Source organism: Micromesistius poutassou, assembly GCF_964030765.1.
Source record: "Micromesistius poutassou genome assembly, chromosome: 11".
NCBI lineage: Eukaryota > Metazoa > Chordata > Actinopteri > Gadiformes > Gadidae > Micromesistius > Micromesistius poutassou.
Window position 1 is genome coordinate 16,253,321 of NC_140281.1, and position 12,932 is coordinate 16,266,252.

At 43.1% G+C, this 12,932-nt stretch overlaps 1 protein-coding gene across 5 annotated transcripts in view; it reads left to right on the forward strand.

Annotated features, from left to right (window-relative positions):
• The window catches only part of abi1a (abl-interactor 1a), a 39,396-nt gene that overhangs the window by 16,316 nt on the left and 10,148 nt on the right, over positions 1-12,932 (forward strand). For all 5 annotated transcript variants that reach the window (XM_084475139.1, XM_084475137.1, XM_084475135.1 and 2 more), the window contains exons 3-5: positions 5,066-5,242; positions 11,627-11,733; positions 12,407-12,547. In XM_084475139.1, coding sequence (XP_084331265.1) covers positions 5,066-5,242; positions 11,627-11,733; positions 12,407-12,547 — 425 coding nt within the window. The remainder of the gene's footprint in view (positions 1-5,065; positions 5,243-11,626; positions 11,734-12,406; positions 12,548-12,932) is intronic.

Below are 12,932 nucleotides of genomic sequence, written 5' to 3' on the forward strand. Positions count from 1 at the left end.
ATCATCTGAATCTCAAACCCTCAAACACCTCACCATCCTGCCAGCACTCAGCATCCCACGACTCTCACTTGCATCCCACTTCCCACTTGTATGCCCTCCTCCATTGTGGGCCAGGCGGGTCATAGTCATGTCCACAAGAGGTTCTTTAAATATTTCCTCTCCTCTCGGCTTGGTTATGAGTTGGTGCTAGCAAGGCGGAAGGAATTCCATCGTCATGGTTACACCCGTGTTTACCCATGACCATCCCTATGTTGTAGAAGACAGGCCGGAAACCTTGTGTGTAAGAGGTCCTTTTTTATCTTGGTTCCTCCTTTCTCGAGTATGTGGTTGTGGAGGAGGATGGGGAAAACGGGGGTGATGATGAGGAAGCAACAAGCAGTTCAAGGTGTGACCTAGATCCTCCATTTGTTTTTGAGATGGACGTGAGAAAATGTGTGTCTGGAAATATTGTAGTGCGTGGCCAAGAGAATAGATGTTTGTGTCAATTTGTAGTCCATGCAGTCCATTTTGTTTTTGTCTTCTTATTTATGCTACCTCCAAGATAGCTTGTATCCTATCATGATAGTAACCGTTTATTGAGGAATTCCCTCACTCTCTGGATGTCAACCCTCTACCACAATTAAAGGTTACGGAGGTGGTCAAAATGGGGAGTGAGAACGCCCAGTAAGCCAATCCAGAGAAGAGTTTGGCTCCAGAAACACAACCCTTATAGCTCAACAGATGGATCCGGGTTCCAGCTCAGTGTTTTCTGGGAAGAGACCAGGGGGTTCAGAAGGCATACGGCTGACAGTCGTTCAGCGGGAATGTGGATCCTCCACTTGAAAGTATGGCTGGCACTACTAGAGCCCTGTTCTCAGGCTCAGACCCAAGCCGATCGTCAAACCCAATGCCAGCTGAATCGACTGAACACGCTGAACGTTTAAAAACCAGTCCACAGAAGCTGAACCCAGCCAATCCAACGAGACTTGACTTGAAAGCCGCTGCCTGTTATGCAGTCAGTGCTCAGAGAGGAGGAGAGCTGTGAAGACTTGAGGCCTGTTGGTCTGGAAAGGCTTTTCTCACTAAATGTCATTTCCATTTAAAGACAGGGTATTACAGAAAAACGATTTTACCTAGTTTGGGCATGCTTTTCAGTTCACTGTCTGGGACGTTATTTAAGTGACGCATAAACAATAGACTATTCAGCTGGTGTTTTTCTTGAGGAATGTTGCCAGTTAAATCACAAAAGAGATACAGAATAGTCGCGTAGAGGTGGATAAAGGCCAGTTGTGATGTCAATTCCATCTGGTTCCATGCAGTAGCGTAGCCGCCTCTGCCTGTGAGGAGGGCTGGGCCTACACTTCTCCCAGCCAATGGCCTTAAGTATTTCCAAATAATCGTTTGGATCGGTGTGTTTTGGGACAGGTCTGTTAAACAGGATATCATTTGAAAGCACTAAAGCAAGTCATTTAGGAAATGGTGTTACATTTATTTCAGCAGAAGCTTTTATCCAAAGCCTTTCAAGTGCGACTGAGAACCAAACTTGTTGAAGTAAATTTGAAGTAACTACAACTTGCTGAACGATCATGATGAACTTGATAGTGCAGAGTATCTCTAGGTATCGGCACGCCTTTATGTAGATGAACAGTGAATGCTGAGACAGATTGTTAAAGAGATGGTTAAGGGGATGACTATCTTCCTCAGGTTTTCTTGGTGATCCAACAGAGAACCTTTCAGTTAGGTTAGTCAAACCCCAACCTCTCTACTGGTCACTAGTGACGGGATAGGCCATCATTACTGGCGGGGTCAAACGGCATGCAGTGTGAGGGCTTGCTAAAAAAGGAACGTAGTTCATGCCATGCTTTCGTAACAAATGAACAGGAAGGAAGTAACCCCACCCCCCCCCCCCCCCCAGCCGAAGGTCGCCTTCTCACTTCCCTTTTCTGGCCAGCTGGGATGGGTGGTGCTCTCTGATAAGGAGAGCGTTCTGCTAGAGCTGGGACGCTTTGACCCAACTTAAGCTCAGTGTATCTATGACCGCCCTCTCTTGTTTTGGAAAGTTGCCCTTTGTTGCCGTGGTTAATAGTAGTCCGTCTCTGCTTTTAAATGGGGTTCTGAAAATGCCCACTTCCACACTGCCACTATTGTACAACCACCATGGCCAGTATAAAAGGCCAGTGTCCATATAAGGCCTTTAAGCTGTTGAAAGCTTCTGAGACCATCTCTTAGAAGAAGTGTAAGGCTTCCATCTGAATAAGATGCATTATCTTGTTTGCTAGTAGATGTGTGCTATTATGCTATATTCATTGATGGATTAAAAAAGCCCACATACTTTGATATTGAATGTAGACGGATGGTTTAATTTTACCACTCCCAAAATAGTTGATTTCTACATGAATTTGTGTCACATACATACACGATCTTGCACATTACGTCACAGTACAATGTCACCTAGTGCACTGTACTACACAGGGATGGAACCTGCCCACTGCCACTTGTCTCCAAGCCGTGCACCAATGTGTGGAGATGAGGTAGTCAAAGGTCCTATTTTTTGGAGGGAAAATCAGCACCTCACAATGGAGAAGGAAACAGCTGTCAACAGAAATGATTGCTGCCACTTTTCAAACAATTGCAGACTTAAGTGGGTCACACAGCAGTCATGAAATGCTGCATAACGTCACTTAAAGGATGGGACAACGATAAGAAGCTTCAAGGGAAAGCAACCAAATCGAATATAATGTTCTTCAGACTTTTGCTTAAGTGTGACTCCCTTCAACTTCATCACTTTGAGCAAAGCTCTGGATCAGAATACATAGAGTACGTTTTGATATAGGTTGGCCTAGATATCTCTGTATAAATAATTAGCCAGTCCTGCGTTACATCTTGAATCACTTTCAGAAAGAGTGCCATCTAATGGTAACTTTTTAATCAATCATTCAAAATGAGCTTTTTAATAAAAAAAAACCTTTAAGATACAAAGGACGCTTTGTAATCCCATAGAAGGGTTTTGTCTTTTTGTCTTTTTTGTGCAGTTGAGTCATCTTATTTTGAAAGGCACAGTAGGATTTTGGCGGCCAAGCTAAAGGAGATCACAGGCTCAGCAGGGTACTGGAGGAGAAAGCTCTTCAATGGTTTAAGCAGTCGATTGGCATAATTATTTTTTACATGTATTGTGTGCAGTATAGTTTATGCTTTTTTTCTCAAGTTTTGAAAAAATAGATCTAGTATATACCAGAAGAAAGAAAACACATTGTTATTACATTTGTATGACATTTATACATTTGTGTGTGGTGACCATGAATCTTCCAAAAGGTATATAAATATTGCAAGATGGATCTTATGTACATATCTCTCCTCTTGCGTCATTCATTTCACAATACTGCATGAAGTATGTACACAACTTCAGTGTGTGTACAATACATCTGGAACACACGGCACACATACATAAGGCTACCATTGGCCCTCAGAGAAGAATACTAATATAAATACTATATGTACAGTACATAAGAGAGGAGACTGTCCTAGTATGCAAAAGAAGACGGTAGTCTCTAAGAGATATGAGTGTAGTGAGTGTACAGTACAATGCTGAGAAAACGTATGACAGTACAGTACAAAAGTGATGCAACATCATTGTATGAAAGAGTACGCAGTAGAAGAGTATCTGAGCTGAAGTACATAAGCCACCAGAGAACGTGGAATAGTACAGTGGGGTTCACTAAAGGACCAGTATCCCCCCTGGAGGTGTGTATGTACGTACACACACACATACACACACACACGTACACACACACACACACACACATGCACACACACGTACACACACACACATGCACACACACTGCCACTGTGTGTGTGTGTGTGTGTGTGTGTGGCATTTGGCTGTTTCCCAAGAGTAGTTTCATTAAGCAAAATGCCCATCTCGCTTTCTTTCTCTCTAAAGAAGTTTGTTTTTGGCCCTGGAGTCTGGGAGTGAATTCCCAGGGAAGAGATGAAGTGTTGGCAACAAGTGAGGCTGCACAGGGCTTCTCTGACAGCTGGGAACCGGGCATGAACCCTGGAGCGTACAAACTCTGTCATCCGTTATGTAAGAGGGAGGCAGGATAGTCTCGTTGTAAGGGGGTTCCACTCCGAGCCGAAATGCTCCTGGGTTCAAAGTGTTAAAAGGTGGCTGTGGATAAAATTACTAAATGCTTTGGTTGGCCTCTCTTCCTTTCCCTCTTTTTAATGTGGTGGATAACTAATGATTTTTTTAATCTGTTGAATGAGAGCATGACCTGGAGAATGAGTGGTCTGGATGCATTTGAAAAGCAGAACATGTGCAGCCATTGAATGCCTTCTAGTCGGTCTGTGTTCCTTGCATACTATTTGTAGCCAAAGTGTAAATCCAAACAAATCCTAATGAATGGGGGCAGCGTAGCACGTAATAACCACCCCGGGATCCTCGCAGCACAGCCTCTGGTTCGCACCATGATCTTACCGGCAACATTAAGACCCTTGTAATCAAAAGCACAGTCACGTTATTCTGTAATGTCCTCTCGCTGTAGCACGACGTGCTAGCCAACGTCCCGGCAGGGGGGCCCCGGTGCATTAGTGGCTACTGGTGTGCGACGATTCTGGGTTTGATCTCCAGTACCTGCAGCCTAACCTGTAAAGGCCACCTTGAGCAAGATGCCATAATCCCCTACCTATGACATGTATTTGAATTCACTGTGACTGAATAGTTCATAGTTGTTAGCTGTTAATCCACATCTTCTTGACTGACTACCATGGAGCCCTTTGTCCGTAGGACAGAAAATCCCCTTGGCAGAAAGGAACACTTACATGACACATGACACTTCATTCCCACCTCTGTTAACATTTTAAACAATCACTGTTTTCCCACACTACACATTGAACTTTAGTCTACTTATGTCTGCTGATAAGTGTGTTTTGTGGGTTTTTAATACTTGAATGTGACCAGATTTTGTATATTTTAATGTGAGTGGATATTGTGCGTTTTTCTGTTTGAATGTGAGTGGATATTGTGTTTTTTCTGTTGTGGGTGAGTTGTTTGTGAATCTCAACGTTTACGGTGTTCCCCTGACAGACGGTGGACATCCACAAGGAGAAGGTGGCCCGGCGAGAGATCGGCATCCTGACCACCAATAAGAACACGGCGCGCACCCACAAGATCATCGCACCGGCCAACATCGAGCGGCCCGTGCGCTACATCCGCAAGCCCATCGACTACAACGTGCTGGACGACGTGGGCCACGGGGTCAAGGTAAGGAGACGAGAGAGGGGGCTTCTCCTCAGTCCTCTGTTCTGTTGGCCTGTTTCAAATGTAAAGTTTGGTGAGCCCTTTTTATATCAAGTTTATGTGAGATGTTTTTACATTGAAGTTCTGTAACCAGTTTTTATTGAAGTTCTGCTGCCTCTATTAAAGTCAGTATTCTATTAGCCTTTTTGATCTAGAAGTTCTGTAACCAGTTTTCATATAGAAGTTCTGTGACCGGTTTTCATATTGAGGTTATGTTAGACGTAGTTCTGTCAGTATTCTGTGAGCCTGGTTCGCATCCTTTACATGGAGGTTCTGTTAGCCGTTTTCATATTGAACTTTGCTTGGCCTTGTGTTGGCCCTTTCCCGCGGGATGTGTTCTCAAACACTGTCATTCTTTATTTGCGCTCCCACCGACTGAGACACACGTTCTCTCTCTTTCTGGTGTTATATCTTAATGTCTCCGTCTTCCCACACATGCTCTATCTCCCTCCAGGGGTTATTCTCTCCCTTTCTCTCCCCTTCTCTCCACCTTGATGTCTTTTTGATCTGTCTTTCTTTAGCTATTTTTATCTCTCTCTCGCTCGCTCGCTCGCTCGCTCTACCCATCTCTCCACCTCCCCTCCCTCCCTCTCTCTACCTCTCTTCAACCTGAGATCTTTGTCTCTCTACCCCTGGGGGGAGTGCGATCAGTGTGTGGCTCTGTGACGGCATTACATCATACCCTCTCTCTAAACGTCTCTATTCTGGGTGCTACGGGGAGAGTGTGAAGCGAGCAGAGGAGCCAGCGAGATGTTTTTAAAAGGAACTTAGGCCCAACCCTGCCCTCATAATCACATTCTCTGGTTCTGTTGAACCCGTTCTCTAGGTACAAGTGATACCTTTGTTCTGGTCCAACTGAACTGAACTGAACAACGCGTTACCAATGCCAAATCCTGTAAAGCTTAACTTTTTATCTCGACATTTACCAATAGTAATAAAATGACCAAACTTTGTTTGACATTAAGTAACAAAACCACCAAACTTTTTATTAATATCACTCCAAAACTAGCCAAAGATTTCAACTGATATTAGGCTACACAAGCTAGTGGTAATTGCAGTCGCCATGAGAACACTGTTAACAACATTGCATCCCATTGGCCCGGAACACTTTCACGGCCACTCCCCATACCTTCTGACTTGCCCCAAGGGTTCCATCTTCACTTATCAATCAGCCAATCAACAGCCACTGTCCGGCAGATCGGATTAGGGGCCAGCCATTAATTAAGGACTAATAGAACCATTGGTGTAGCAGCATGAAGGTAATGTTCTATTCACTGCGTCCAGGATTACTTCTGTGTGTTAGACTGTTGCGGCTGAACTCTGTAGGGCTAGCTGTTGGAAGGAAGGTGTGACCCAAACAGACCTCTATATTTGTAGCCTGACTTTTATTATGTATTTTTCTCAAGCATTTTCTATTTTATTTGATATAACCTGACATGGCTAGGTTTTTTGTATTTAACTTTCTGGTGGTGATAATTGTTAAGTTAAATGTGTCATCTATTTTGACCTGAAGGATAAAGGCATTCTGTCTATTGCAACCTTGAAGGCAGTTGGAGAGTAGGCCACTTGTTTATACAAGTATGAATCATTATTTTATATATAAAGGGAGAATTAATTATTGACAATTTTTATTGTGACTATCTCAAAGTTGAATATGTTAATGTTTAAATTGATATAAATTATTGTAGCCATACCACAGAATACACAGAATACTGATCATGCGATAATAACGATATTAACGCAACAGTAATAATAGTGCCGTTCCACAGCATCCCAGGAATTACGTAACTATGGAATGTGATGACATCATGCATAGCATGTCCCATAGTACATGTCCCGGTCCGATTACAGATGTATCTCATCCCTCTGACAGAATCTATTGTCGGAATAATGGGATTCCTGCGTACGTACGTTCTGTCGGAATGTAATCCCCCTGGATTTAATCTGCTAACGCCTGCATGGATGTTCAATATAGCCTCTCTAGCGAATGAATGATGCATCAGTGGGGCGATGTATGCACGCACTCACACACGCGTGCACACGCACCAGGGTTCCCGCGGGGTCTTAAAAATTCTTAAAAGCATTGAATTTATGAATTTGGAAATAATACCTTAAAAAGACTTGAAAAAGTCTTGAATTTTGATATCTGGGTCTTAAAATTTGTGCAGTATGTAACTGCTCCGTATCGCATTCTCCTCAAAAGTTTCATTTGTCAACCACTATTATTTTGATTAAATAACGTAGCCTAAATAAAGAGTGGCGGAACCAATAATTGAGAAAGCAACGCTGCCCCGGGTCCGCACACATCACTTTGTTACAGCGCTACAACACAGACCACAAGCAACAAGCCAAGCAGAAGCGCGAAAAATCAAAGAAAATCTCAGCAGAACACAAGAAAGTCTGTGCTGTGGTGATGTAGCGTAATTACTGACTACTATGCTGCAATGTTACATCTTTCTTCCATAATGCTTTAGTAAGTGTTTGAAATAACGCAGTTTAAAAGAACGGCGTTAGGTAACGCCGTTATTTTTTCAGTAACGGGGTAATCTAACTAATTACTGTTTCCGTCGTTACAACGCCATTATCGTTACTGAACGTTAAATGCGGTGCGTTACTATGAATTAATTGAATAAACTGCGTAATCCGAACGCACCCCTGGCTCCACACACAAACTGCTAGTGAGGAGACCCGGTTGGGCTAATAACGAGATAAGCGATTATGATTGGCTATGGCAGAGTCATGTTTCATGGTAGCCAATCGGAGCCAGTGTTTTTACACACAAGCCAGGATACGCGTGCCACACGCACACACAAACACCAAACAGATTCGATGAAGCAGTAGAAATGGCAGTCCGGAGCAATCCGATGAAAAGTTGTCATTTTCAAGGTGGAGATATAAGCACTAATTCATTGAGGTCAAAGGCAAGAACGTGCATGTAAAGTGTACATTATGTCCAGGAGCGAAGACTTTGTCGACGCATCTAATGAAGCATCTCACAACGACACGTTTTTTTTACAGTAACGCAAATAATTACTTTCCCTGGTAACTAGTTACTTTTATTATAGAGTAATTCAGTTACTAACTACTTTTTAGAAGTAACGTTCCCAACACCTGCTTCACAGTCCACATTTTCACATTTGTTTGAGAAATAAATGAACAAATTAAAAAAAAATGTTTTTCTTTGCCGGTAGGTCTGTGAAATAGGCTGTGAAATAGGTATTAAGTTTTTATATAAATGGTCTTAAAAAGACTTGAATTTGACTTGAAGAAACTTGTAGGAACCCTGACGCACAGACACAGCAGTGGATCCATCACAACCAAGGGATGGAATCGATACTCGACATCAATAGTTCATATTAATTCATAATACACCCTCGGTACACGCTGGACTTTGTCATCATTAACCTGTGGTAAATGGCCATTCTAATATTAATATATTATATTATTATATATGGGCATTGTTTAACTGTGAAACTCAATCATCTGCGTAGCTGTGTTGATTCGCCTAAAAAGTTTAATTGGTTTCCACTTCACACAACATATACTGCTCTTTCGGTGTGTTTGCACGTGTGCGTGCAACTCTGTAAAAGTGCAATACATTGAACATGCATGCATCATTCATCTGAACAAAGTAGTGTGTTTGTGAGTACGCGCAAAAAATGTAAGCGTTGAATGCAGAAACGCAGCCAAGCTACAATGCACATGCTTGCATTATTGAGCATCAGCGCTGTATTCACGCTGCTGATGTTGGTTTCCACGTTACAGACGAGAGACAAGGCCTCTGGTATTGTAGAGTCTTAAAGAGGGGATTAATGAAGGCGATTCCTGCTCATTAAGACCCCAGCCTCTAATAAATGGGACGGGCTCCTCCGTTGACTCCTACTGATGACAAAATTAAACACATACAGCTGGACTGGGCTCAGGCACGCCTTGTGGATTCACCAGGGCATTCGGTCCCTGCATGCTTGCCCTACCTGCATTCTATGAGGCAACGGCTCTACATCATCTTTTACATACTTATTATTTCTTAAAGGGCCAGATGCAATGATATCCATCCCGTTATCTATTAGTTTTGGTAGTCATGCGTATGAACTTTTAGGATTGCTATATATTTATCAAACTCTTGGCACGATTTGCTTAAAAGGATATTTCATGACTACTAGAGATATTCATGTGATGTTTGGAGAACGAAGCCTTCCTGAGCTGATAATGGACTCATGTCTACATCTAAGAACTGCTGCTGGTAGATGTGTTGCCTGCACCACACCAGCTGTGCCGTAGGTTTCTGGTGAGAGGAGCCCAGGCAACAGACTGAGGACTCTGTGTCCCGGCCTAGATTGCAAATTGAATTGTGTCTAAATCTGATAAATCTGAGCTCATAGGCTCCTGAAAGGACAAGAGCCCCCCCCTCTCTCCCTCTCTCTGTGAAATCTGTTTTATAACCAAAGACTCTGACATCTACTCACAGATAATACTGTTTAATTATAGATCTAACCCTAACCCTAGTATCTACAGTTGATATTTAGTAATGTTAGGCTTTATGTTGATCTTAAAAAGTCAGGTTTGTCAGGTTTGATGAAGCTAAACTAAGAAATCGAATCCAATAAAATCAATGGTTGCTCTTTGTTTATATAGCAGCAAGTGAACTAGCTGTTTTTACAATAACCAAATCCAATCAAAATAATCATAGATCTTGTTTAGATTTCTGCACCGTTGTTTACCTTAGTTTGACCACCTATTCCATATTAATCCATACTGTTACAAACCAAGTTTATAACAAAGTGTTACAAACTAGTATTATTACTAGTGTAGTGCTGTGGTCTCTAGTGTACTCCGTGCGGTCATACTACAGGACTTTCTCTTAACGGGGACTACATTATTGATGAGCTGTTTGTCTCTGTGTGGGTGTCCACCATGTTGGAGGTCAAAGCTCTACTCTCGCTCTGTGATTCTGATAACGGTCACTTTTCAGTCCTTTTATCTTCAAAGTAATATGACGCGATGAACAGAACCAGGCATTCACACCCAGAAACAACAGATAGCAGCTTTTTTTTTATTACACAAACCCAAGATGCTAGGTGCTAGACAGTCCCAGAGACCAGGAAAATTAAGATTTATTTTAATGCCATTCTCAAGCGATGGTTATCCCGCCCAACGACCGGTGATGCGTACTGTCTAATTCTCAACTGTGTGTGGCTCCGGGCGTGGGTGGGTGTGGTCAGCCTGTTGCCAAGGGAACTACCTGGCTGTATAACTTGTAAACACTGACCTGCCAGAGTCTTACTGTGTTTACACAGTGTAAATGTGGTTCTCTCTCTCTCTCTCTGTCTCTGTCTCTGTCTCTGTCTCTGTCTCTCTCTCTCTCTCTCTCTCTCTGTCTCTCTCTCTCTCTCTGTCTCTCTCTTCATCTGTCTCTCTCTTCATCTGTCTCTCTCTCTCTTGCTTTCCCTATCTCAGGTTCAATCCGTCTCATTTAACTTATCCTCTGATACTTCCATTTTGACATGCCCTCTTTATGTGTGTCTCTCTCCCTTGTTTTTTTTTGCTCGCCCACGCTAAGTGGCTAAAAGCCAAGGTAAGCCGACTAGGTCACATGACCTATTGTATCCCATAGTACCCCACCTCCATACCCTCCTATAGCAATCCTCCCTGTAAATGTGGTTATTGTAGTTTTTGTGTCACCTCCTCCAGTTCCTTGTAGTCTAAAATCCAACCAAATAGTTAGTTATTTAAGCTTTAACAATCCCTGTGAATCTGTCATCCTTTACATGTTGTTGATGTCTGTCTCTGTATTGATGTAATATTTATGTTTGTTTGTTATGTTTGTCTTTTTTTTGTATGTCTGTATATTAATGTTGTAATGTTTATCTTCTGCCCATAAAGGTCTCTCAGATTAGCTATGGTTCTCTTAATGAGTTCCAAAAAACATTTATAAAGACTTTTAGACTTTTATGCATAATTTAAGTACCCTCAGAGTTTACTCCGAGGGTGTGTGTGCTTTCTGGGGCACCACAACAAGATGTGAAACACCATTTTTACTGTTAGAAGTCCCTCTTCCGATGTTGGCCTGCGGATTGTGTTCAAAAGTAAACACATAGTAAACAACGTTCAATCCCAGATGTGCTAATTGCTTTAGGCAATTGCTAGCAGGCAAGGTCTTTTCACCGTTTCAGGATATAGCTCTATTAACTATTAACATAGCCTAATCTATTAACATAGCCTATCTGGGAAGACCGAAACATCTGTTGGATATCACACTTAATTCTTCCTGTTATTTAGCACTTATGCTCAAATTTTACATTTGATCATCAACTCACTGGTTCTGTGTTCCCTTTATACCCCCTACAGCAACATGGAAACAATCAGCCAATCAGAGGTGGCGGAACTCTGTCGAGGACCAATCCCCCGACACAGAAGCCTCCGAGCCCGCCCATGGCAGGGCGGGGCACCTTGGGGTAAGTTCCACCCACCAGTACTGCCGGAATATCAGAAAACTATCAGTTAAAATCTCATTATTCAGATCATCTTTGCCTATTGGTTGGAAATTGAGCCAAAAGGAACACCTGATATGGGAGTGGGTGTAAATTACCACTGCCAAGGCAAAAACCTGACCCTCCAATGTCCACACCAAGTGAAATATCATGAGTCATGCTAACAGCACACTGTCAGGCAACCGCATTGCAGTCTGACTTTCCAGTAAATGATGAATCAGTTTCAAAGCTCACACAGATTCCTTTAGCCTGTGGAACCTATACCCACGGCCAGGGTTTGGGGTTTGGTTTCCTCTGTGGCCGCTCAGGAATAGTATGCAATGTATGCACTCATGGTGTTGTTATACGCTTTGGATAGAAGAAGCATCCACCGAATGCAGACATTTATATTTCCTTTAATATCTAGATGCATATCAGGTAGGGGTCAGGATGGGCATCCTGCTCGGAACATTAGGGAGCAAACCCAGTGCCTTATGGCTGGGAGTCCAACACCCTAACCACTTAACTCTAAAGATGATCACTTTAAATCAAACTCAGTATTAGGAGTCGTTGTAAACGGGGGCGGTTTTAGTGCAAGCACAATTCACCCATTTTTATCACACCTGAACAACATTCTGGTCGATGATTTGGTTGACAGGCGAAACACGTCCTACAAGACCCTGGAGCCGGTGAAACCACCGACAGTGCCCAATGACTACATGACGAGCCCCGCCCGGCTCAGCCACCAGAACAGCCCCGGCCGCACGGCCTCCGTCAACCAGAGACAACGCACGCACAGGTACCTGCAGTCACACACTCCTTCCACTAGGATCCGCACACACGGGTACCGGCAATGAGAAACTACCACCGCAAGGGCAGTGTGCTTGCAGGTAATGACAGGGACAACCATCTCGCCATCAGGGGCAGTTTGCAAACAGGTAAACAACATGTTGTGGATCGAGTTTTGGCACACACAGGCTTTTTTTTCTCTCCACTTAGGTTTTGCAAATGTGGTCCCCACATGTTCACACCCCAAAAAGCACATGTTTTAATCGCTGCGTGAGACTCACTCACAGGCCTTCCAAAGCACGCATCTGATATACAACACTCAAGTGGAGGCATGCAAACCTACCCTTCTACTAACACTCTGGTATTCTCATCACACCAGTACCAGAGGAAGTAGC